The sequence below is a fragment of the Heterodontus francisci genome, chromosome 40 (genome assembly GCF_036365525.1).
Source record: "Heterodontus francisci isolate sHetFra1 chromosome 40, sHetFra1.hap1, whole genome shotgun sequence".
Taxonomy (NCBI): Eukaryota; Metazoa; Chordata; class Chondrichthyes; order Heterodontiformes; family Heterodontidae; genus Heterodontus; species Heterodontus francisci.
The window spans coordinates 12,393,694-12,421,397 of record NC_090410.1 but is presented as its reverse complement, the minus strand read 5'-3'; the positions used below and the strand labels follow the sequence as shown (position 1 = coordinate 12,421,397).

The window sequence follows — 27,704 nt, the reverse complement described above, 5'->3', positions numbered from 1 at the left end:
AATGCTGGCTTTGCCAGTGATGCCCACATCCCATGAAAAAAGCCTGACACTCTACACTAATGTTAGCAGGCACTGGATTCAGATGTGAACACCTGTACGCTCTCATGCTCCATCCTGGAGCTTCGCCCACCTTGGGTGGACCTTATGAGGAAACCACTGATCAAAGACCACGGATTAAAGACAAGACATTCCCCAAATAGCACAAGTGGCCTCCTGGTTTAGGGTCATTTTAAGTGTGGACACAAGATTCTACCAGACAGTTGGAAAATCTATCCTGAAATTAGAATTAGAATTAGAACATTACAGCGCAGTACAGGCCCTTCGGCCCTCGATGTTGCGCCGACCTGTGAAACCATCTGACCTACACTATTCCATTTTCATCCATATGTCTATCCAATGACCACTTAAATGCCCTTAAAGTTGGCGAGTCTACTACTGTTGCAGGCTGGGCGTTCCACGCCCCTACTACTCTCTGAGTAAAGAAACTACCTCTAACATCTGTCCTATATCTATCACCCCTCAACTTAATGCTATGTCCCCTCGTGTTTGCCATCACCATCCGAGGAAAAAGACTCTCACTATCCACCCTATCCAACCCTCTGATTATCTTATATGTCTCTATTAAGTCACCTCTCCTCCTCCTTCTCTCCAACGAAAACAACCTCAAGTCCCTCAGCCTTTCCTCGTAAGACTTTCCCTCAATACCAGGCAACATCCTAGTAAATCTCCTCTGCACCCTTTCCATGGCTTATGACTGCAAAATGGAAAAATAGTAAAACAATGAATAGGAAAGTAACGGGATACTGTATCAAATTCCACTTACTTTTTATAATGAGGTCAGAGACTGACAGCTGCTGTGGGATCCATGCTGCTTTCTTGGCCGACAGTGCCTGCACGAAACTTCATCACAGCCCACCATGCCCTCACTCAATAGAACTGGCTGCTGTCTGGTTGAAATGTGCTTTCACTAGAGTGGCATGTGGGTATCATCCACAGTGCCAAAGGCTACAAAGGCGGACGGCCATTTACTGGGACGAGCAGGGAAAACATCAACACAGCTTCCCACCAGCTGTCCATCCATACGGGGCTCCTGCCCCTTCCTGCTGCACAGTGGATAGTCACTTACACAAGGAGCACCCCTCTCCCGTACACCCAGTAAAAGGGGCAGGGTGCCAGGTCAAGCAGGGCAAATTCAACCCCCTTCCCGCCCCCCGACCGCTATTGTTGCATCTTGAAGGAGCCAAGGGGTCCAGCAGAAAGTGAGCTGTGCCCCTGCAAAGCACATCATTAAACCAAGTTTTCCCCACTCTCCCCACAGCACCAGCCTCACCTTTCATCTGGTGTATCAACGTGGAAGGTCCTCTCAATCACCGTCGTCCACTGCAGGCACCGAATGATAAATGTGTTGGGCCTTGGCCGCTCAGTCTTCATTAGCTGGCATTCTAGTCGGAAGGGAGAAACGGAGAGAATTTACAGTCCGCAGGAGGATTCAATATTCCATAAAATACACAGCACAGAAACAGGCCATTCAGCACAACCTGCCCATGCTGGCGTTTATGCTCCACACTTTACCTCATCTCACTATCAGCATATCCTTCAATTTCTTGTGTTTATCTAGCTTCCTCTTAAATGCATCTATGCTATTCGCCTCAGCCACTCCATATGACAGCAAGCACCACATTATCACCACTCTCCGGGAAAAGTTCCTCCTGAATTCCCTCTTGGATTTATTAGTGATTATCTTACATTAATGACCTCTAGTTCTAGTCTCTCCTCCAAGTGGAAATGTTATCTCTAATTTTACTTCACCAAACTCCTTCATAATTTTGAAGATCTCTCGAGAAAAAGAGTTCCAGCCTGTTCAGTCTTTTCCTGATTGTTATAACCGGTCAGTATAATCCCCTTGCTCAGAGACGTGCCATATTTTTGTCCCCCCTCTCTCCTGGAGGGTCCAATTCTACACCTTCCCCATTCTATATACATGCACTGATACAGCGAGCACTGGAAAGATATTTGACTGGAGAGATGATCACTGCACAGCTCAGCCCTAATCTCCCCAGGCACTTCCCAGCACTGGACCATTACCAAGGCCAAGAATTGTTGACCAATTCATTTTCCCCCTCCTCCATCCCAAAGGATAACTGGAGTGGCCCCAAATCACTGCAATCACAGCAGAGACTAGGGAACACAGGGTGTCCCTGGTCTGTATGATTCATTTACTTGCTGGGGCGAATGACTAACCCTTGATTCTTGAAAGTATCTGACATTAAGTCACGAAGAATGAACTTGCATTCGTACTGCACCTTTCATGAAGGGCGGCACAGTGGCGAGCACCGCAGCCTCACTGTTGTAATGTAGGAAACAGCAGCCAAGTGGTGTACAGCAAGCTCCTACAAACAGCAGAGTGATAGTGGCTAGATAATGTGTTCTTACCGGCTTGCTTTTCTACTCCTGTGGGTAATTCGGCTGCTCTAAGAGTACAAAAGCAAGCTGATAAGAACAGATAATCTGGTCATTAAATCGCATTGCTGTTTGCTGGAGCTCACTATGCTTAAATTGGCTGCCGCATTTCTCACATTACAACAGTGATTACACTTCAAAAGTACTTCATCAGCCACAAATCGCTTTGAAATGCCCCGAGATCATGAAAGGTGCTATAGTAGTGCAAGTTCGTTCTTTCTTTACTTCCCGTCTGTATGTTGCCACAGAACATGACTCACAGGGTTAATTTTAAGGGAGCCATTTCCCAAATGCTCCCCTGTCCTTGCTTAATGCTACATCAAGCCTGAAACGAGTTTAGAGGCCAAAATCTTTCCACAAGAACAATGAAAATTTGACATTCACATGGACTGGAAGGCACCCCAGTCAGGAATCGGCTACATCAAGCCCTTGTGCTGATTGACCACAGTGCAGAAGGGCACGACAAGATGACCACTGGAACACAAGGAGAGCAGGAAGAGACGAGATGGCCACCGAAAAAGACTCATGCCATTTGACACTCAACAAATGGCTGGGGTTCACCAGTGGGACTGCAAATCACAGCAGAATTACTGAGGAAACTTACAAGTCAAAATCCAGCAGTTTGATAAAACTCTGAAGGAGATTCCACTCTTTAAGACCTGGGACTGTAGGACCCAGAGACAAAAAAAAATTAAACTTCTGGGAGAGAAGGGTTCGGGGTGGAAAATGAAGCCGTGATTTGAATAAAAGGTCAATTGGATGGAGTGCAGCACAAAGAACCCATCCCTCAGAGCATTCTGGAGGGTCAGATTGTCCAAGTCATATTCATCACAAGGTAAACGAATATTCGGTTTGTGGATACTGGAAGAATTGTGGAAATCACAGCACACGGAGGCCATTCAGCCCATCGTGCTTGTGCCGCTGCTAGCTCTTGAATGGAAGTGATTCATTAAATCCACTCCTTAACCTTTCATATTCTTTTAGCGAGAATAATCCATCACTCTACAGCCCTGCAGATTCAGTCTGCTTTAACCTTCTCTAATGGATAGATACACAATATAGCATTTTATAAATGGTGAGAAACTAAATATTGGTGCTCAGAGAAATTTGGACGTCTTTGTGCACAAAACAAAGTAACGTGCATGTGCAGCAAGCAATTAGGAAGCCAAATAACATGTTGACCTTTTTTGCAATGGGACTGGAATACAAGAATAAGGAAGTCTTGCTGCAATTGTACAAAGCTTTGGTGAGACTATACCTGGAGTACTGTGTACAGTTTTGGTCTCTATCAAAGGAAGGGTGCTTTGCCTCGAGACAGTGCAACATGGGATGAAAGGATTGTCTGATGAGGAGAGACAGAGTAGAATGGGCCCACATACTCTAGAGTTTAGCAGAGAGGTGATCTCATTGAAATGTACAAAATTCTCAGAGCTTGAAAAGGTAGAGGCTGAAAGGTCGTTTCCCCTGGCTGGATAATCTAGAATTAGGGGTCATAGTTTCAGGATAAGGGGTCGGCCATTTAGGAGGGTTTTGTCAGGATTGCGAATCTTGTGAATTCGCTACCCTGGACAGCCGCGGATGCTCAGTTGTCGAGTATATCCAGGACTAAGATCGATAGATTTTTGGATGCTAAGGGAATCAAGAGCTAAGAGCAGGGCAGGTAAGTGGAGTTGAGGCTGAAAATCAGCCATAATTTTACTTGCAGAGTGGACTTGAGGGACTTCAAGGCCTACTTCTATTTATGTTCTTCTGGTAAGTTTTTAATTTTTTGAGCCTCACCCATCACCTCTGATTCCTGGCATGACTTACAAATCCTAGTTGTCCCCTCATACAAATTAGGAGTAGGAGTAGGCCACTCAGCCCATCCAGCCTGGGTGATCTGATTGCAGCCTCAACTCCACATTTGCGCCTATCCCCAATAACCTTTCACCCCCTTGCTCATCAAGAATCTACCTACCTCTGCCTTAAAAATAGTCAAAGATTCTGCTTCCACCACCTTTTGAGGAAGAGAATTCCAAAGACTCACGACCCTCAGAGAAACAATTTCTCATCTGTGTTAAATGGGTGACCCCTTATTTTTAAACAGTGACCCCTAGTTCTAGATTCTCCCAAGAGTAAACGTCCTTTCCGCATTCATCCTGGCAAGACCCCTCAGGATCTTATATGTTTCCATCAAGTCACCTCTTACTCTTCTAAACTCCAGCGGATACAAGCCTAACCTGTCCAACCTTTCCTCTTAAGAAAACCCACCCATTCCAATTATTAGTCTAGTAAACCTCTCTGAACTGCTTCCAATGCTTTTACATCCTTCCTTAAAGACTAATACTGTACACAGTACTTCAGTTGTGTTCTCAACAATGCCCTGCATAACGGAAGCATAACCTCCCTACTTGTGTATTCAATTCCCCTCGCAATAAACAACATTCTATTAGCCTTCCTAATTACTAGCCCTCACAATGGCTCTAATGTCCTGCTTATAATCGAGTGCCAGACCCGCATGCAACACTCAAACTGTAGTCTAACCAATATCTTGTATTAATTTCTTGCTTTTGTATTCAATGCCCCAGCTTCCTATCTGCCTTTTCATGGCCTTTTCCACCTGCACCTCCATCTCTAAAGACCTCTATTTTATATCTGTGATCTCTCTGCCTCGCCATTAAGAATTGGATAGAACCATGGAATCTTACAACACAGAAGACCATTCGCCCAACCTGCCTTTTCCCACTCCCCTCGTCCTTTCCAAATAGTCCTGAAAAATTGCCCCCTTTAAGTATTTGTTAAATTTTCTTAAGTATATGAAGGTATTTTACTTTTTGCTGGTCTTTTTCTCAAAATGTACCACTACACATTTCTCCACATTGAACTGCATCTGTCGCCTATCTGCTCACTTCAGAAACAGATGGCCTGTGCAATTCAAGCATAAAGCCAGAGCGGCCAAACCACACAGCGATTTCGGAAGCTCCTGATTTGAGCAAACCACCCCATACTGGAGCACCTCTAGAAGATTTTTAGTCCCAGCACTATGCTGGGCAGTAGAGGATATGGTCCAAAGGCATCGAGAAACTTTAGATGTCCCAGTCATGCGCAGGGGATAACTATGTAGTTTGTTCAGGAAATTTCAGACAGTTATTAGTGTTGGCAAAAACCCATAACAAGTCCATGAAACTGCATCCACCAAAGTGACTGGGGTGCCTTTATAAAAATTTACGCTCAGGGTGGGTAGCGGATTTCTCTAGCAAGGGCAGCATTTGTAGCCCATCCCCAGTTGCCCTACAGAAGGTGGCAGTGAGTCGCCTTCTTGAACCACTGGAGTAGGTCTCCTACAGTGCTGTTAAGGGAGGGAGTTCCAGGTTTTTGACCCAGTGACGATGAAGGGACAGCTGATATATTTCTAAGTTAGGATGGTCTGTGGCCTGGAGTGGAACGCAGGAGGTGATGCTCCCCCCATGCAGCAGCTGCCCTTGTCCATACAGGTGGGAGGTGTTGCAGGTTTGGGAAGTACTGCTGAAGAAACCTTGGTGAGTTGCTCTCACAGCAATGTTAGAGCGTTCCAGGTCCAGTAACCAAGAAGGGAGGGCAATATATTATGAAGTTAGGGTGGTATTTGACTGAGGGGAACATATGTATATTAGAGGCGGACACTTCAACTAATGTGTCATTTCTCCCAAAGACTCACCTGCTACAGAGAAGTTGTTTAATGGCGGCAAACCGTGATCTGGGCTCTCAGGCTTCTCTTTATAGCCAATAAAAGAACCATCTGACTTAAGCAGGAAGTACCTTGGCCTCCATGTTTTAATATATTCACCTGCAAGCAACAAAGAGCATGAGTAAGCAAAGTTAGGAGAGCATTCATTCCTCAGGGTCAAAAGGCCATGCTCAGTGGTCCCAGGGGAAATGACGCATTGAGATTTGGAAAGACACAACTTCTCTCCACCTACCCTATAGCTTACAAGAAGTCCATGCACGTGCACATACATGCAGAGCACCACCAGAAAAGGGTTACAGTCCACTTGAGAGAAGGTTGCCATTTTGGAAAGATCTACCCATCACCCAGAGACTGGCACAGAAAGTCCAGCATCCCTTGTAAGCTCCCCAAATACATGAACCAAGGAATTGATTTTTTTTTTTTTTTAAACAGAGATGGGCACAGTTGATGAACAGTTCTCTTTTGTTGGGTACATCTAATGAACAAGTCTGGAACGTCAACCAAAACAAGAGTTTAGCATGCATCCATAAACAAAGTGAACGTCACCACTGTCCCGTTGTCGTCACTGCTCTGTATCGGAGTTTGATAAGAGTGGGAAATCTCAGAGAGGTAAAGAAAAGCTTTAAATGGGACTGAAAGGAGAGTTTTAACACTTTGGTCAACAGCTTTGTATTTCAGCTCAAGTCCCACATAACTACAAAAGTAAGTTGAATTTTTTTTTTAAAACATGACTCTAGGCTTTATAAATAGAGGCATAGACCACAAAAGTTATGCTAAACCTTTATAAATGACTAGCTGGAATAGTGTCCCCAATTCTGGACAAACTTTAGAAAAAATGAAGAAGCTTACATCTGGGGTTGACTGGGAAAGGAGTGAGGGTGCGGGGTGGGGGGGGGTTGGTGATGGGGGTGGGTTGGAAGAACACATTGTTCTGGGAGGGAGTAAAAGGGGAGCTGTGTCTGGGCCAAGGGTTAGGGGGCAATGGGCAGGTTTGCTGCACAGCGAGTCAGGCTAGAAGCACTGAACAATCCCAAGTTAAGCACATAACCAAGTCAGGCGTGAACCAATCATGAGAGATTTACATCATATGGTTCACAGACATCCGATTGCAGGGCACAACTGACATTTCTCCCCCGGACTTCCAATGGCACCCAAACTCATCCTTGATCAGTTCTGTACACCTACTCCCACCAGCCTGCCTCCATAACCATCAAATCACCAATCATCATACATTTACATCGGTGAATGAAATGGCATGCACAGAACAACAGGAGAGATCAATTAGCATGAGCAACAACTCTTATTTAAATAGCACCTTTAGCAAAGTAAAACATCCCAATGCACTTCACAGGAGCATGACCAGACAAAATTTGAGACCGAGTCACATAAGGAGATATTAGGACAGATGACCAAAAGCTTGGTCAAAGAGGTAGGTAATAAAAGGAATGTCTTTAAGGAAAGAGGGGTAGAGGAGTTTAGGGAGGGAAGTCCAGAATTAGCACCTAGGTAGCAGGTAGCTGAAGGCAGAACTACTAATGACAGGGTGAAGGAAATAGTGGATGCTCAAGAGGCCAGAATTGGAAGTTAGCAGAGTACACAATAAATCCTTAATAAGTACTGCAGCATAGAACAGACTTTTAAAAATGAGGTAAATTGATAGATTTTTTTTTTAAAGCACAGGATCCCAGGTTTATAGAGCACAAGCGATAATGTTAAACCTGTACAAGTCATTGACACAGATGCAGCTCAAATATTTAATGCAAGCGCTGGGCAACATCCTTCAGGAAGGACATCAAAGACAGATAGTAAGTACAGAGGTTCACTGAGGTGATACCAGAGATCAGAATCTTTAGCTAGGTGTCATCTCATTGAAATACAGGATATGGGGAGATCCGACTGGAGTGTTCAATATAAGGGTTTTAAGATGATCGGGGAAAACTATTTCCAGTAGCTTGAGAGTGTGTTTTTAATTAAAAACATGGAGTAATAAACATGAACACTAGACAAAGAATTGACAATGGGTTCTCAAATTGAAAGCACTCCTATGTTTCATTATTCTGGACATAAATTGCCTTAAGCCCTTGATTAAGTTTCAGCCTGTGACTCACACTTGGTTATCTACTGTATATTCATTCTGTATATAAACCATTTGAACCTTTAGATTTGATTCCAGTCAGTAACTCGCAACAATTTGTATCTCAGCCAAATTAAAAAGGAGCTTATCTTATGATAGAACAGTCAGAATGTGATAGGAGGTGATGGAGCTTCCTTATAGTGAACAGGTATTCCCTGCTACTTAGCAATGATGTTACTGCCCTGGGGCAACTCAGTGCCAAATTCTCCACACAACAGTCAGTTATAATAAAACTACTGGGTTATCTCTCATTCACACCTCTTTCCACCAGCTGACAGGAGTCAAAATATTGTGGAATAGCCTCTCTGATGTGGGCAATTATTTTAATTTATTCATTCTTGTGATGTGTGTCGCCAGAAAGGCTGGCCATCCCTAGTTGCCCTCGAGGTGCTGATGGTGAGCTGTCTTTTGAACCCCTGCAGTTATGTGGTGAAGGTATTCCCACAGGGCAGTTAGGTAGGTAATTCCAGGATTTTGACTCAGGATGCAGGAACGGCCGATATAGTTCCAAATCAGGTTGGTGACTTGGAGGGAAATTTGGAGGCGATGGTGTTCCCATGTGCCTGCTGACCTTGTACTTCCAGGTGTTCGAGGTCACAGGTTGGGGAGATGTTGTCGATGAAGCAGAAGCGTTGATAGGTAAATTGGCCATTATAAATTGCCCTTAGTATAGGTAGGTGGTAGGGGAATATAGGGACAGGTGAGGATGTGGTGGGAATATGGGATTAGAGTAGGATTAGTATAAATGGGTGGTTAATGGTCGGCACAGACTCGGTGGGCCGAAGGGCCTGTTTCAGTGCTGTATCTCTAAATCTACAATCTAAATCTAAATAAATAGTTAACAAACATTTGGTGGCATCACTGGGTCAGACTTCACACTCACCTCTTTTATGAAGCCATCCCTCCTTTACAACCGACACTTCATTCATATTGGTACCAAAATGTTCGAGGAAAACCACAGATTCACTTAAAGATGCAGGGGAGGCACCTGCCTGACCCCAGTGACAGGATCCTCAGCAACTCGCCCCTCTTCCCAAACACAGCACGGAATCTGTGGCAAGAGAAATTGTAAAGAGTTGGCAGAGTGAGGAACACACACATAGACAGCTGGTAGCGTGCAGCACACACGTTTTATTTAATTGTAAACAGAAATTGAGTTTTGCACCCGGCAAGAACAAAATGATGGGTAAACTGACCACTTGAGACATCCCCACAAACAGTTGGCATGAAGCCCAGGTCATTCTATTGGGCTTCAACCTCAACTGTAGAAGAGAAACACAGGACCTTTGTCCCTCTAATTTCTTTGGGCTGTGCACGACCTGTTCATTTCAGTGCGCGGTACATTTAATCTTTTTTCCCCACAGACGTGTACATGCAGTATCTTCAAGAGGGCAACTTGGGAATGGCCTGCGTTGTAACGTCCAGGTTGCTGCGCAACTGCACATGCGCACAGCTTACAGAGAACACTGCCCAGGACGCATACAAACATAGGAAATTGAGGGCAGCAAAAGACCAGCTGGTCCACTCCATAATGACCAGTGACCATTGTAACTAAACACTTCATCCCTCCCAGGTACCCTGCAGCCATCTCCTAGGAAAGGCAAAAAGAACAGAAATAAAGCATGGCCAATAAGGGATAAAATATGGTGAAAAATTCCTCTGACAACCATAAACTATTAAAATCGCTCTATTCATGATACGAGTGGTCGCCTGGAGGGAGACCGGCAATGTAGGGCAAGTCCCAGGTCACTATAACTGCACTGGGACAGCTCAATCCCATTTCACCTAGGACCTTGCACGCAGAGACTGTTGGCCCCAGCATCTGGGGCTGGACTGGAGGCTTGGCTCCTACAAGTCAGTGAAAGGCTGCTGCTTCACTTGCTGAAAGGCTTCGTTACAAAATGAAATGCAATTCAGGTTACTTGGGTCATTCAAAAGAACAGCAATCCACAAAAAAAAGAGCTGTAACGAAAAACGCTCATTAAAACCCCCAAGACACATTCCATTCAAAGAAGCTCTGTCTGCTCTCAGGTGGACGTGAAAGATCCCATGGAACTATTTCAAAGAGTAGCTGGGGAGCTCTCTTGGTGCCCTGGCCAATATTTATCCCTCAAACAGAGATAGATTATCTGGTCACTATCGCATTGTTGTTTGTGGGAGCTTGCTGTGAGCAAATTGGCTGCTGTGTTTCCTACATTACAACAGTGACTACACTTCAAAAGTATTTAATTGGTTGCAAAGCACTCTGGGACATCCTAAGGTTGCAAAAGGCATTACGTAAATGCTTATAAAGTCTCTTGCATCAATATTTGGCCAGCTCACTGTTGGACCCTCGAAGCTCCAAATACTCCAAAATTAGACGCTCACTCTCGAAGGCTGAATTCACACTCACTTTTCCAGGACCTCTAAACTGTGGAGACTCCACCTCCTTCAGTCAAGGAGCTGAAGAGGGGAGGAGCAAGAGATTGACTAAGCGATTGGAGACCCCGCAATAAATTGGCTGTCATTACAAGCTGGCCGAGAGGTGCTGCTGTTTGTTTTTGCCAAGCCTCAGCAGTACTGATCCCCAGCTCTTGCCCATGAGTGTTGGCATGTTGAAGATCCATGGTCTAGAGCGCCAATTAATACAATTTAAGCTCACTGACTGACATCAGTGAGCTTGGAGAGGTCATTAAATAGGTCACAGTTTTCAAAGGACAGAAGGAGCAACAGGATATTGTGAAATGTTGTCCACAAACACTGAACTTTGAGACAATAACATGACAATGGAAAGTCTGATTTGGAGCAATTTGGGAGAGTTCTCATTATGGATCCAGAGACAGGGCTGGCAGGGGCTGCTCGGAAACCTTCCCAAGAGATCCACGCCTCTCACCACACTCCCAGATTTAAAAGTACGGGAATGTGCTGTCATGAACCGGCAGGTGACGGAACTGCTGGGTGATGTGACTGGGATAGCAGAATGTATCCTAATCTGTGTAATCATTAGGGTTTCAGTTAGAGGCTTAACAGGAGCCCATGTGAACTTTAACGCCGTGTCCACTTAAACTAAAAACACCCAAAGATCCAGTTTATAGCCCAAGAGGTCATCTGGCCTGTTTGTGGGAGCTTGCTGTGCACAAACTGGCTGCCGCATTTCCTACAACAGTGACTACACTTCACAAAAGTACTTCATAGGATGTCCCAAAGTGCTTCAGCCAGAGGTAGTGAACGGTGCTATATAAATGCACATCTTTCTTTTCTTGTCTGTCCGGGATTTATCCGATTGCCTTTGGGTTTGGGGGGTGGGGGGGGGGTGGAGTCAAAGGGCAATTTGCGACAGTTCCCTGGGTCTCTGGCTTTCTTTATCTCTCGGGAGGTGTGTGGGGGCAGTGGAGGTAGGGAGTAGGGGTCAGGGGAAATGGATGATTAGGGATTAATCCAGTAAGAAATGGGGGAGGGGCTTAACACTGCTCTAACAATGCTGCACATGAAAGATTCAGCTAACTTTCTTACTGATCATTTTAAACTACTGATTCCCTCGTCACCAACCTCCCAGAGGAAACAGTCTTTCCTGTCAGTGTTAAAACTTCTAAACTCACTCCAAAATATGCTCATGAAAAAAAGAAATTTTGAATTTAAGCGGATGACACAATTATTCCGCAACATTTAGGTGCATTAACCTAAACACAATGATCCGACTGTTATTAGTACCAACAACTGAGTAAGCTGCTGCCTGTACCCACAACTGCACTGACAAATCCCAGAGTGTGGAATTATTTTGGTTTAGTCTAGTAGAGTTCAGCTTTACCTTGCCCCCTGCATGTAAATCCACTATAAGCAAATCTGGGTTTGAAAAGCATGGTTGCAAGCTTTATGCACACTGCTAAAAATAGAAGTACCTTTTCTGCTTTAATAATGACTCACTCTTCACTGTAACATGTTCCTCTTACATAGAATTCAACCACAGTTTGCAGTTCAAATTCAAAATGCACAATTCAGACCGATTTGTTTTAAAACAGGAAAAAGACTTGCATTTATATAGTGCCTTGCGCGACCTCAAGACATCCCAAAGCACCTCATAGCCGATGGGGTACTTTTGAAAATGTTGTTACTGTTGTAGTGTAGGAAATGCGGCAACTAATTTGCGCACAGCAAGCTCCCACAAATAACAATGAGATCACGATCAGATGATCTGTGTTTTTTTTTTTAAAAACAGCGATGGTGGTTGACACACAAACATTGACCAGAGCGCCAGGCAGAATTCCACCACTCGGATTCAAAACAGTGTCGCGGGATCTTTCACGTCGGTGATGCGCAAACTGGTGCCCGCAGACCCCTAGGGCCCACAGAGATGTTCCTGTGTGTGAAATAATCAGTAACGTTGCAGGGCTTTTTGCTGAGCATATTTTACAAAAGTAGCGGAGGGACATCTGACAACAACTTGCATTTATATAGCACCTCTTACGTAGCAGAACATTCCGAGATGCTTCATAGGAGCTGCTTATAGCAAATATTTGACACCAAGCCATTTAAGGAGATATTAGTGCAGATGACCAAAGAGGTAGTTTCTAAGGAGCAGCTTAGAGGAAAGAGAGGAAAGGTTTTGAGGGGGAATTTTAAAACTTAGGCACAAAGATCACCAAGTGCTGGGCACCAAAAGTTTGACTGACAATAGCGTACTGTCTCTACCCTCTGTTCTCCAGTTTTGAGCTGAGATGGGGGAAATGGTAGAATTCTAGGCCTTTTGGTGGGGTAAGTTTTTTAGGCCATATTAGTCCAAAATTTACTGGGCTATGAGAACGTAGCATTATTTAGATGGGGGGGTGGGGGAGGGGAGGGGGAGATGGGGCTTGAGATTACAAATCCATTTGAAAAGGGGTGCTTCAATCAAAAAGTTTTGAGAACCAGTTTTACATCCACCTGAGGGGGGCCTCGGTCAACATCTCATCTGAAGGTCGGCACCTCCGACAGTGCAGCATTCCCCCAGTGCTACACTGAAGACTCCACCTAGATAATCTGCTCAAGTCCCTAGAGTGGGAGTTGAATCCACAGTCTTCTGACTCAGGGGGGGCGAGCCGGATTGGGCAAAGGCTGGAACTGCACTAAACGTGCCTCAGTAACGTTCCAACATTTCATTCAATAGCCTGCCTCTCTCGTGTTTACCAAGCTTAACTGCCAACTGCAGAACGTGGTTGGAAATTGAACAGGTACATCTTGGAATAATTGCGCATAAGGTAGTGTCATGCAGTGAGTTATGCCTCTTGGTTAGCAAACCAGAGGTCATGAGATCCAACCCCATCATTGAGAGACTGAATTCACTGAATCTAGTAATTAATGTGAAAAATAAATGACCATGAAAGCTGCTGTTGGACTAAACACCTCATGGAGAAGAGTGGATAGATTTAGAGTCAGTGTCATTTATGGCACTGAAGGAAGCCATTTGGCCCATTGAGTCCACACCGGATGATTTATTCAGCCACACTGTTCTGCCAGACAATACCTTTGTAAAGCAGGTGATTAAGTGTTAGATAGTGAATATTGTGTTGTAGACGCTCAACTGCTTCTGGAAAGGGAACCTGTCCAGTCTGGGACAATACCTTCCTTCCTCCACTGGCGGCACACCACAACCACAGTGTGTACAATCTATAGGATTCACTGCAGCAACTCACCTAAGCTACTTCGACAGCAACTCCCAAACCTACGACCTCCACCACCTAGAAGGACAATGGCAGCTGATGCATGATAACACCACCACCTCCAGATTTCAGTCCAAGTCACATGCCGTCCTGACTTTGAGGTTCCTTCATTATCAGGAGGTCACTGTGGGTGTCCCTACCCCACATGGACTGCAGTGGTTCAAGAAGGCAGCTCACCACCACCTTCTCAAGGGCAATTAGGGATGGGCAATAAATGCTGGCATAGCCAGTGACGCCCACATCCCATGAATGAATTTTTTAAAAACTCGGTCATTTGGGATGGGCAATGAATCCAGAATCATCAGAATTTCTAGAACAAAAAGAAAACTTCACCTAGAAATCAGCACCACAAGACAGACCTGGCTCCAATGCCGGTGACAAGTACTGCACAATACAAACTTACATGAATGAGAATGCCCTACCTTCTGGAAGCCTTGTGATCTTTTCAGACGAAGGGAAGTCACATCATTTATGCTTCCCTTTCAATTGAGTAATGAGCAGCACAGTGGTTAGCACCACAGCCTCACAGCTCCAGCGACCCGGGTTCAATTCTGGGTATTGCCTGTGCGGAGTTTGCAAGTTCTCCCTGTGACCGCGTGGGTTTCTGCCGGGTGCTCCAGTTTCCTCCCACAGCCAAAGACTTGCAGGTTGTTAGGTAAATTGGCCATTATAAATTGCCCCTAGTGTAGGTAGGTGGTAGGGGAATTGAGGGGATGTGGTAAGAATATGGGATTAATGTAGGATTAGTATAAATGGGTGGTTGATGGTCGGCACAGACTCGGTGGGCCAAAGGGCCTGTTTCACTGCTGTATCTCTAAATAAAATAAAGAAAGAAAACAATCTTCCAGCCTTGTACTTAGACTGGTGGCACAGTCTGTTCCTCACAAGGGACCTTTGACAATCACTCCATGTCACAACCAGACCAGAACCACTAAGCAAGATATCTCTCAGCGTTAGCAAAGTGGCCACTTGCTCCACATTACCTCCGAACAGAACGAGACCATATGAATGAGTTAGTAAAAGAACAAATTGCATTTATGCAGTGTCTTTCACAAGCTTAGGGCACCCCAAAGTGCTTTACAGCCAATTAAGTACTCTGGAAGTTTTTTTTAATTATTCGTTCCCGGGATGTGGGCATCACTGACTAGGCCAGCATTTATTGTCTATGTTGATAGAGGGGGATTCAGCGATCATAATGCCATTGAATGTCAAGGGGAGATGGTTAGATTCTCTCTTGTTGTAGATGGTCATTGCCTGGCACTTGTGTGGTGGGAATGTTATTTACCACATAGCTGCCCAAGCCTGGATATTGTTCAGGTCTTGCTGCTTTTCTACACAGACTGCTTCAGTATCGGAGGAATCACGAATGATGCTGAACATTTGAGCAATCAGCAACTAACATCCCCACTTCTGACCTTATGATTGAAGGAAGGTCATTGATGGTGAAACCCAAACTGAGCGTTACTGAGTAAATTACTAAGCAAGTGTGGCTTGATCGCACTGTTGATGACACCTTCCATCACTTTACTGATGATTGAGAGCAGACTGATGGGGTGGTAATTGACCAGGTTGGACTTGTCCTATTTTTTGTGTACAGGACATACCTGGGCAATTTTCCACATTGCCGGGTAGATGCCAGTGTTGTAGCTGTACTGGAACTGCTTGGCTGCGGCAAGTTCTGGAGCACAGGTCTTCAGTACTATTACCGGAATGTTGTCGAGGCCCAAAGCCTTTGCAATATCCAGTGCGTTCAGCCGTTTCTTGATATCATGCGAAGTGAATCGAATTGGCTGAACACTGGCATCCGTGATGCTGGGGACTTCAGGAGGAGGCTGAGATGGATCATCAACTCGGCACTTCTGGCTGAAGATTGTTGCAAATGCTTGGCACAATCCATCACTTTTAACATTCAAGTCTATGGTTAGCAGGGAGCAAAGCAAGAAGAAAGGGAGGTATTATGTTAAGAAAATTGCCCTTTTGAGAAAAAGAACTTCCGGTGAGAGCTTTTGGCCATATGCCTTGCAACTAGTAGTGCAGATCAATGTAGCTCAGCTTCCGACATGCAGAGGCCCATTGAGCACCGCGTGTTTACGCAGGCCACTACTGAGAGTTGTTTACGTGGCCCTGCTGCGTGCGCAGTGTTTAATACAGCCCCATCCGTGCAGTGCTTTTTATAGCAAGCTTTTTTTGCAATGTTTGATGCGTTAAATCCAGGAACTGCATAGGATGTGGTGACTTGTTAGAAAATGAAAACACTGCATTTCCTCTTTTGTGTGTGTAGAGGACTAGAGCTCTTGTTGAAAACTCAGACGGAGTTGTGTTTTGGAGCATTTGTTCCAATGGACATTCCAGCTATCTAGCCACTGAAGATTGCAGGGATTATGTTTGTGCTGTGAACAGAACTTACTAAGGAGATGCTTCCAGCTTTGCCAGTTGTCTGAGACTGTCTGTGGGATGCTTGGACTGAGGGCTGCCAAGGTTTTGCACTGTGGAGCAGTGTCTTCTCTCTTCTGCCCCTTGCAGAGCATTGACATTCTTCCCGCCTTCCCTCACACAACTTCCACCCCTCCTTGATGCTCGTTATAACTTTAGGAATATTTGGCTTCCAGGAAATGATTTCAACTCTGTGAGCGTGCCATCCAGGACCTCAAATGCTGGTTTCTCCAGAATGGCTTGGCCAATTAATGCAGGATTTCTCAGTGTATCTGAATCCCGCATTGCGTCAGCCCCTGGTTCAAGTGCAAAAGGATTGTTAGTTTTTCTTCATTGCTGCTGTGTTTGGAAGTGCTCCTTGTATTCAGGGCCTGATTAAAGAGGTTTTCTGTTCTCAAAGGGGATGTGTGTTTGAGGTTTAGGTGTCTGTGTGACACTTTCACCTCTGAATCAGCAGACCATGGGTTCAAGTCCCACGCCAGAGACTTGAGCACAAATCCAAACCATTCAAAAGTGCAGCACTGAGGCATGTTGCACTTTTGGACATGCCTTTTTTCCGATGAGACTTTAAACTGAAAGCCTATCTTTCCTCCCCCGCCCCTGGAGTGGACAAGGATCTAGAGGCACTATTTTGAAGAAAAGCAGGGGGGGTTGCCCCAGTGTCCTGGCCATCATCAATCCCTCAACCATCATCTTAGAACAGACTGTTTGAGCATTATCACATCACTGTTTGTGTGAGCTAACCGTGCAAAGATTGGCTACCGAGTTTCCTATGTTACAGCAATGACGACACTTCAACATCCTGGGGGTTACCACTGGCCAAAAACTGAACTGGAGTAGCCACATAAATATCGTGGCTACAAGAGCAAGTCAGAGGCTAGGAATCCTGCGGCGAGTAACTCACTTCCTGACTCCCCAATGCCTGTCCACCATCTACAAGGCACAAGTCAGGAGTGTGATGGAATACTCTCCACTTGCCTGGATAGGTGCAGCTCCAACGTCACTCAACAAGTTCAACACCATGCAGGACCAATCAGCCCGCTTGATTGTTTGTGGACAAGATGACATTCACTCCCTCCACCACCAATGCACAGTGGCAATGTGTACAATCTACAAGATGCACTGCAGCAACTCACCAAGTCTCCTTAGACAGCATCTTTCAAATCCGTGACTTCTGCCACTTAGAAGGGCAAGGGCAGCAGATGCATGGGAACCTGCAAGTTCCCCTCCAAGCCACACACATCATCCTGATTTGGGAATATATCATGCCATTCCTTCTCAGTCACTGGGTCAAAATCCTGGAACTCCCTTCCGAACAGCATTGTGGGTGTACCTACCTCACATGGACTGCAGCGGGTCAAGAAGGCAGCTCACCACCACCTTCTCAAGGGTAATTAGGGATGGGCAATAAATGCTGTCCTAGCCAGCGACGCCCACGTCCCATTAATGAATAAAAAAGGAGCTTGTATTCAGTCACCACTTCAAGACTTGCAACCCACTGCTAGGCTTGGTGAATCAAACTCAAAAATACCATATCAAACCACTCCATCAGAAACCACCAAGCAGAACGTCCCGCTGCCTGTACATTCCCACTCAGTGCGGCAGGGTATATTTGGCTGGAATCTTGCTACAGATCATGTGCATTTGAACCTCCCATTTTTGATCCAGATCTGGGTCCAAATGTCTGGTCTCAGCCAAGACTACGTGGACCTTGCTCGAAGTCACCATCCACCCATCAGCATGGACTCGACGGGCTAAATGGCCTCCTTCTGTGCTGCAACCATCCTATGATCTGTGCCTGAGCGTGTATGTGATGCCCACACTGTCAAATAGCCCAGCACTCACCATACAGGCAAAGCAACACAGGACAACAGGCAGCCAAAAAACAGCAAGAATCTGCACCTTCCAACTGAGTGAGAGGACACGGGAAAGACACTAATCAGAACAGGTGAACAACAGTCTGACAAATATTTTCACTTGGGCCTGGACAGAACAGCTCATATACCAGCAAGCGCCATGACCTTTACTACAACAACTGATCATACAATCATACAGTACAAAGGAGAACATGTGGCCCATCGAGCCTGGTCTGCCTCTTGGAAAGAGCTCTCCAATTAGTCCCACTCCCCTGATCTTTCCTCATATCCCTGTAATTTTTCCTTTTCAGGTATTTATCCAATTCCCTTTTGAAAGTTACTATTGAATCTGCTTGCACCGCCCTTTCAGGCAGCGTGTTCCAGATCATAAGCCGCTACGTAAAAAAATTCTTCTCATCGCACCTCGTCCTTTAGCCAACTACTTTAAACCTGTGACCTCTTGTTACTGACCCTCCCGCTAGTGGAATCAGTTGCTTAATTTCTCCTAACAAAACCCTCATTGTGAACACCTCTATTAAATCTCCCCCTTACTGTTTAAGGGAGGAAAAATCCTAATAAGTAACCACAGCAACTCCTGTCTCCTGGAGGGTACGAATTGGAAAGGCAGGTGGGTGCACTAGTGCGAGGGGAAGGGAAGGAGCTACTGCTGGGGTTCTGAATGGGGAGGTGCTGGGGGCACTCCCCATCGGTACCCTAGTACTGACTTACTCCCTCCTTCGCCACTGCAGCCTGCATAACTCAGTTAGGTCTTCACGCTCCCCTTCTCCAGGTAGGCTAACCGCTGTTTGAATCATTCGCACAGCAAGCTTTCCTGTACATGCCTCCTAGTCCATTAATTTCTCTCATCTTGGCTCCTTTCCTCTCCCACTATTAGCCGCTAAGCACCTCCTGTACCCCACCCAGTCACTTTACAGCACGTGTTCTCTTGTTTTTAATTTTCCTCTGACTGTTGACTTATAAGCAGCTCATCGGCAACATTATCGAATTCCGATGAAGGGTCATGTCTGAGGTGATCATATTTTCCTTTTTGTAAGAGACAGTGCCTGACCGTGGAACGCTTCCAGCATTTTCCGTTTTCTTCTTACGGACTTCCAGCACCTGCGGCATTTTGGGGTTTTTTTTGTTACACAACACAGTCCATTTCAAAATTGGACTTCCAAAAAGAGAACTGTGATCATGTTTAGGAAAATAGATTTCAGTAAAAATTACATCTTTATCGGGGCAATATGCCCCAATCGCAAATACACAAGGAGTCAATTCACACATACTGCTAATGCATAAGGCAGTGACTAGCCTGGTTACTGCATCCCTACTGATGTTAATCCACCCTCACACACAACTTACATATGCAAGAACATAAGAAACGGAAGCAGCAGTAAGCCTATGGCATCTTGAGATAGCATTCAATTAAATCATGGCTGATCATCTGCCTCAACTCCACTTTCTTGCATGATCCCCGATTTCCTTATTGGCCGGTCTTGCATATATTCAATGACTGAGCATCCACAGCCCTCTGGTGTAGAGAATTCCAAAGGTTCACAACTCTGAGTTAACAAATTTCTCATCTCAGTCCTAAATGGCTGACCCCTTACCCTGAGACTATAGCCCCTGGTTCTACACTCTCCAGCCAGGAGAAATGGAGTCAGCATCTACCGTCTAGTATTATTTAAATAATGGCTTTAACATGCAGAACATCCCAAGGTGCTTCCCCAGCAGTATAATCAGATACAATTTGACACCAAGCCACATAAGGAGATATTAGAGCAGGTTAAGAGGTAGATTTTAAGGAGTCTTAAAATACAAAAGTGAGATAGAGGCACAGAAATTTAAGGGAGGCAATTCCAGAGCTTAGGACCCAAGCAGCTGAAGGAACAACAACAACATGCAAATATATATAGCACCTTCAACTTAGCAACATATCCCAAGGCGCTTCACAGGAGTGCTGCCAAAATTTGATAAGCTGTACGAAAGAATGACTTGCATTTCTATAGCACCTTCCATGGCCTCAAGACACCCCAAAGCGTTTTGCAGCCAAACACGAAGAGTAATTGCTGCTGTAATGTAGGAAATGTGGCCGCTAATTTGCACACAGCAAGATCCCACAATCAGCAATGAAATGATGACCAGATTATCTGTTTTGAGTGATTGAGGGATAAATATTGGCCAGCATTGGGTTAACTCCCCAGTTCCTCTTCAAACTGGTCCTAGGGGATCTTTTACATTAACCAGAGAAGGGGCCTCAGTTTAATGCCTCATCTGAAAGATGGCACCTCTGGCAGCTCCGCACTCTGTCAGTACCGCACTGCGAGTGTCAGCCTAAATTTGTCTATTCAAATCTCGAGTGGGAATTGAACTCACAACCTTCTGACTCAGGAGAGTGTGCTACCCACCTCAGCCACAACTGACATTAGGACTGCTGGCCAAAAGCTTGGTCAAAGAGGTACCTTTTAAGAAGCATCTTAAAAGGAGAAAGGGGCAAGACCAATTAGTACCAAGCTTCTCTCCACTGTCGTCGACCCAATGTGCTTGTAGGCTTTGTAAACTTTGTACAACTCTTGCAGGTCAGTTTACAAGCTGTGCTGGGCTCAGGATTACTGACAGCAATAGCCGGTGTTATTGTCTGCCCTGCCGACTGACTGACAGCCAGTTCGCTCACGACATTGGGCTCTAACCCCTAGAACACAGTCCCCCCTCTTGAACAATGAGTGAAGAAAAAAGATTCAACTCATCAGCTGAAACAAAGGTGGAAATCAGTAATAACCGCAAAGGAATAGGTGCAGGACATCCAGTCCCCATGTCTGTTCCACCATTATATCATGGCTGATCTGTATCTTAAATGATCAGTAATAATCCTATCAAATGGTGAGGGGCAGCATTGAGTCATAAATTCAGTCACTTATGGCACAGGTGGTGGTCATTTGGCCCATCAAGTCCATGCCAGCTCTCCATGGAGCTATGCAGTCAGTCCCACTCCCCAGCTCGATCCCCGTATCCCTGGAAGTCTATTTCTCATGTGGCCACCCAACTCCCTCTTGAAGTCATTGATTGTCTCCGCTTCCACCATCCCCGTGGGCAGCGAGTTCCAGATCATTACCACCCATTGCATATAAAGTGCTTCCTCAAATTGCCCCTGCATCTTTTGCCCAAAACTTTCAATGTGTCCCCTAGTCCTTGTACCATTTACTAATTGGAACAGTCTTTCCTTGTCTAACTTATCTAAGCCTGTCATAATCTTAAACACCTCTATCAAATCTCCCCTCAATCTCCTTTGTTCTAAAGAGAACAAACCAGCTTTTCCAACCTAACCTTATAACTAAAATCCCCCCCATCTCCTCTGCACCCTCTCAAGGACCCTCACCTCCTTCCTAAAGCGTGGAGACCAGAACTGGATGCAATACTCCAGTGGGTCTAACCAGAGCTTTATAAAGGTTCAGCATAACCTCCTGCTTTTATACTCAATGCCTCTAGTTATAAAGCCCAAGATCCCATAGGCTTTACTAACCACTCTCTCAATATATCTAAGATCTGAGGAACTGCTTTAAATAAGGACAAGCAGAAATTATAAAAATGCAAACAGGAATTGAGTAGAAATGAAAAATTAGAAATGTATAACCTAATTTTTTTTATTGAAGCACTTGGAGAGGGGAAAATAATTATACAGGCTTCCAGAGCAGGCCACTGGCTGGAGAGCTCGGGCACGGTCAGCTTTCAGATGCAGGATTCTTCATACAAGGACTGGGAGAGTCAAATCACATCACCTCTCTCCCATTATCCACCAGAATTGCGCTCTTTTCACTCAGCATAGAAAAACAACTACTGCCAGAGGCACCTTCATCTCTGTCAGTGAGCTACCGGGACAGTCCTCTGTTAGTGAGTGTGCCTCTCTCTCTCCACTACCACTCTCCCTTACATCATGCCACCGCCACCCCCCCCCCCCCACCCCACTCCACCCCAGCGTAATACTAAGTTATACTGTCCATAAAATCTTCAGTCCCATTTCCAGTCTGTGCAGTAGGCCAGGATGGTGCTGGACGCAGCCCATATCGACAGATTGTACCCCGGGGCTGGGTACACATCGAGGATAAGATTGGGGGTCGGGGGTGGGGGGGGGCAGGTGGGAAAGAGAAGGGTGTGCAAGGGAAGGGAAAAAATTGCTACAAAGCAATCGCGTTTTGCACGTCATTTCTCCATGTCCAATGACTCCAACAGCATGGACACACTTTGGATGGACTTACCAAGGAGAGGAGAGGAACCTCACTCACTGCTGATAGTTTAAACAGGTATAATACTTTGAGAGGATGGATCAAAGCAGTGAATGCAGCTCGGAAGATCAAATCTGTATCCTGAATGGAGATTGGAAGCAGCCTCATATAAAGCATTGTTGGGGATGGGGGGAGGTCGGGCGGGGGGGGGGGGGGGGGGCGGGGGAAAGAGAACACAAGGACAAGGGAATTGCAGGATTTGAAGTGGGAACCATGTGGACCAAGGGGTGCTTACAACACAAGGGCTCAGCAGAGTGAATATTTCTCTGCGAGATAAGGGAAGGTCCTGCACATCTCTGGCAGAGTGTGGGGTCAGGGAATTGCTGCTAGTTTGTGGCCTTGTTGGGGAGGGAAGTGATTACTGCCTCTCTAAGGCTAAGGAAAGGAGAGTTCCTGCCTATTTATGACTGAGGGTGGGGAAAGGTCCTGCTAGTCTATGACCTGGGGCAGCATGCCTGCGTGTCTGTGTACAGAGGATGGAAGTGCAGACTCAACTTCCCAGTTTACAAAAAAACAAACACTGGGACAGTCCAGAGAGCTGCCATTCTCTCTCTCTGCAACCCCCGCCCAGTGTCCCTCTGCCTCACTCTTATTTACACAGCACAGGGTCACTGGATTATAGTGAGTTGCGCTGCCAGGTTGTGTTTCACTCAGCCACAGGTCACTCAATTAAAGAGACCACTTTAACAAAGTCTAAAGGGAACTGAGCCCTGAAGTGCACCATGATCCCAAATCTGCTTATATTTGGCTTAACAGTGAATGGCCAAAAAGTATCAACTGCTTCATAATACAAAGGGCGGCGGGGGACAGCTATAGAAATGAGGGAGGGCGATTGCTACATAACTTGACTTGTCATACAACATCTGAAATACAAGACTCAATGCAAACCTGTGCTTCCTCAGTCAGCCAGACGTGCACCGATCTGGAGCCAAGCACTGGTGTCGTCTCTCTTTCCCCCCCATCCCGGGTGGCAGCTTTGGCTCGACAGAACAGCCTCGCAAGCAAGCGGCTCCCACTGCAAATGCTCAGAGCCAGACCCCTGGCCAGGCAAACAAGCAACACTCAAAGCAAACACTGGGTCGGACACGAGGACGCTTGAGAGAGCAAACAAGAGGCAGCAGCACAGCCAGCCTGCTCTCTGTTGCTGCTTTCAAATATTTACCTCCCTGTCGAGAAAGAAAAATCGATGCAGCCGGGGGAGTTGCCCAGCATCTCCTTCCCCTCTCCGCCTACGCACCATCAAGCCTGAAATCACCGGTGCAGTCCTGCAGACCGAGGCTCATCCCAGCTGAGGCAACATACAAGGTGCGACAATTTGCCTGGGGGAGGGGATGGAGAGGGGCCAAATGTCAGCTCAGTGGGCAGCACTCTCACTTCAGTTCAAGGCTCACTCCAGAGACTCCAGCACAAAACTCCAGGCCGACACCAGTGTCAGTACTAAGGAAGTGCTGCAGTGCCGGAGATGCTGTCTTTCGGATGAGACATTAATGGTGGACATCAAAGGTCACATTTCAAAGAGAAGCAGAGAGTGTTCTCCCCGGTGTTGTGGCCCTGCACTCAAAATAAAGTCACGGGACTTGAGAAAGGCACGTGCAGGGGTTGCACTGCAACACTTAGTCATGGAAACTCTCCAATCAAAGGAGACAAATTTGGTGGCGAGTGCCATGGAGGGCACCTTTACATTCTCGTATCCTGTGGTCTGACCCAGCCACGTAACAAATATCCTACTGTATATGAAGGGGATTTCCCCACTTGGCTGTCACTGTGTAAATACAGTTTTATCTCCTTTAATGCACCAAGGCACTTCAAAGAATTACAGCACAGGATGGGCCATTCGGCTCAACTGGTCCATGCTGGAGTTTATGCTCCACACGAGCCTCCTCCCACCCTTATCCTTCTATTCCTTTCTCCCCTCATGAAGCTTCCCCTTAAATGAATCTCCTGCTACTCACCTCAACCACTCCATGTTTCGCAGACAAATTATGGAGGTGCAGCATCAATGGAAGCCTTTCACCGATCAAAAGCTAGATCAGTGCTGTTATGGATTTATCTAGGATGCTGGGCACAGACTAGCCAGGGTACGCCTTTCCTTTCTCCCTCAAATAAAAAGTCTAAGAAATGGACAACAAGCAACAGGAGGTGTAGCTGAAAGCCCAATCAAAGAGATTGGCTTTGATAGGATTGAGACTGCCTTCATTTGGCCCCACACTTGCCTATCCAATTAGAGTCACAGTCAGAGAGATACAGGACTGAAACAGGCCCTTCGGCCCACCGAGTCTGTGCCGACCATTCTCCTACCACCTACCTACACTAGGGGCAATTTACAATGGCCAATTTACCTATCAACCTGCACGGCTGTGGGAGGAAACCGGAGCACCCAGCAGAAACCCACAGGGTCACAGGGAGAGCTTGCAAACTCCGCACAGGCAGTACCCAGAACCAAACCCGGGTCGCTGCAGCTGTGAGTCTGCGGTGCTAACCACTGCGCCGCCCCATGCTTGTAGCTAGAGCATCTCCAGCAATAGCTTCCCAAACTTATTGCTGGAGTCCTTCCAAAGGTCTGTTCTTGAGCTCTCCTATTTCTCATTGACATGCTGCCCCTCTGACAATACCTGAAGACATGGGGTTAGTTTCCATGCTCACAGACAACACCTAGTTCTACCTGTGTACCATGCTTCAGTGACTCCTCCACTCCATCTGTGTTAGACTGCTTGCCCAGCATCCAGACCTGGACAAGCTATTGCCTCTAGCGAAACATTAAGACTGAAGCGATCATCTTCTGCCCCCGCCACAAAGTCAGTACCCTCGCTACTGATTCCAACCCCCTTCTAGGCCACTGTCCCAGCTTGAATCAAACTATTCACAACCTCAACAGCCTGTTCAACTCCCAAGGTGAGCTTCTGATCTCATACCCGTCCCATCGCAAAGCCTACCTATTTTCATCTTTGCAACGTCCCCCGCCTCGGCACAACTGCTACTGAAACTCACATTCACTGGACTAATGGGGTCACTGTCACATTCAGAGGACTAATGGACATTGTCACCTGCACTGGGCTAATGGGGTCATTGCCGCATTCAGAGGACTAATGGACACTGTCACATTCACTGGGTTAATGGACACTGTCACATTCACTGGGCTAATGGATACTGTCACATTCACTGGGCGAATAGGCATTGTCCCATTCACTGGGATAATGGACACTGTCACATTCACTGGGCTAATAGGCATTGTCACATTCACTGGGCTACAAGATGCACTGCAGCAATGTACGAAAACTCCTTCGACAGCACCTTCCAAACCCACGACCTCTACCAACAAGGACAAGTGCAGCAAATACATAGGAAAAACCACCTGCAAGGTCCCCTCCAAGTCACACACCATCCTGATTTGGAACTAAATTGCCGTTCCTTCACTGTCGCTGGGTCAAAATCCTGGAACTCCCTAACAGCACTGTGGGTATACCTACCCCAAATCGACTGCAGCGGTTCAAGGCAGCAAGTTCACCACCTTCTCAAGGGCAATTAGGGATGGGCAATAAATGCTGGCATTGCCAGCGACGCCCACATCCAATGAATGAATAAAAAAGTTACTCTAATACTGGCTGAGGGAGTTCCTCAACACTTCCGGAAATTCAGAACTCGGTAGCTCACCATGTGTTTGATACTCTCCTGTAGCCACTTCTTCACAGAAGTGAACTTCCTCAGGAAGGACTCCCAGGACTGATTCTCTATTTTGCATCCGTGGCGTTTGAGCATTCCCTATCTATCCTGAACGCGTGGACACAGGGCGAGGGTGGGATCGGGCTGGACCACAATGGCTCCCACACAGTCAAAATGCCTACCATGTTCAGTGCCATTGCTCTCACATAACTGGCCATTCAGGAAAGGTCCAGTGGGAGACTGCCCATTGAACTGCACCTTTACAAGGAAGTGATGCCTTCAGAGGGAAAGGAGAAAAGTGCCAGGAAAAGGTGGAACAAAGCCCTTCCGATGATCCTTAAACCAGACCACCTCCCATGTTCCTTGCATCTGAGCCTCACTACCTTCACTAACTACCCCAACCCCACCATCAGATCAGAGTAATAAAGAATCACTTTTTTTTTTGCCTCGGTAATAATTATGTAACAGGCACATTGTGCCATCTTACAAAAGTCCAGCACGCTGCAGATAGAATCAGAGTCATCACGACACAGGAGGTGGCCTGTCAGACTACAGAGACCATGCTGGGTCTCTGTGGAGCAATCCAGTCAGTCCCATTCCCCCGCTCTATCCCCGTAGCTCTGCAAGTTTATTTTCCTCAAGTGCCCATTCAATTTCTTTTTGAAATCATTGATTGTCTCTGCTTCTACCACCCTCGTAGGTGATGAGTTGCAGATTATCATACGCTGTAAAAAAGATCTTCCTCACATTCCCCCCCCCCCGCATCTCTTACCCAAAACCTTAAACCTATGTCCCCGAGTCCTTGTACAATCAGTTAATGGGAATAGCTTTTCTTTGTCTACCGTATCTAAGACAGTCACAATCTTGTACACCTCGATTAAATCTCCCCTAAATCTCCTTTGCTCCAAGGAGAATCACCCCAGCTTCTCCAACCTAACCTCATAGCTAAAATCCCTCATCCCTGAAACCATTCTGGTAAATCTCCTCTATACCCTCTCATAAACCCTCACATCCTTCCTAAAGTGTGATGACCAGAACTGGACGCAACACTCAAGATGTGGCCTAACCAGAGCTTTATAAAGGTTCAGCATAACTTCTCTGCTTCTGTATCCAATACCTCTAGTTATGAACCCCCAAGATCCCATTTGCTTTTCTGACTACTCTCTCAATATGCCCTGCCACCTTAAAGTTCTATGCACACTCCTGATCCCTCTATCCCTGTACACTAATTAGCACTGTGCTATTTAGTCTATATTGCCTCTCACTATCCCTTCTGCCAAAATGCACTACCTCACACTTCTCTGTATTAAATTCCTTCTGCCACTTGTCTGCCCAATCTGCTAGCCTATCTACGTCCTCTTGCAGTTGACTGGCATTATCCTCACTGTCCTCCACAGCTCCAAGTTTGGCATGACAAATTTTGAAATTTTACAATGTATTCCAATATCCAATCCATTTAGATATAATCAAAAAAGCAATGGTCCTAGCACTGAACCC

General features: G+C 46.0%; 1 protein-coding gene across 3 annotated transcripts in view; it reads right to left on the bottom strand.

Moving 5' to 3' along the window:
• LOC137353090 (RAC-beta serine/threonine-protein kinase) overlaps nucleotides 1-27,704 on the bottom strand; it is an 83,002-nt gene that overhangs the window by 18,896 nt on the left and 36,402 nt on the right. For 2 of the 3 annotated variants that reach the window (XM_068019070.1, XM_068019069.1), the window contains exons 3-5: nucleotides 9,184-9,351; nucleotides 6,137-6,265; nucleotides 1,331-1,442 (exon numbers count right to left, since the gene is read on the bottom strand). In XM_068019070.1, the coding sequence (XP_067875171.1) occupies nucleotides 1,331-1,442; nucleotides 6,137-6,265; nucleotides 9,184-9,229 (287 nt within the window). In that variant the 5' untranslated portion in view covers nucleotides 9,230-9,351. Of the gene's footprint in view, nucleotides 1-1,330; nucleotides 1,443-6,136; nucleotides 6,266-9,183; nucleotides 9,352-23,435; nucleotides 23,459-27,704 lie in introns of those variants that run through there. The other variant, XM_068019071.1, reaches the window with a different exon arrangement.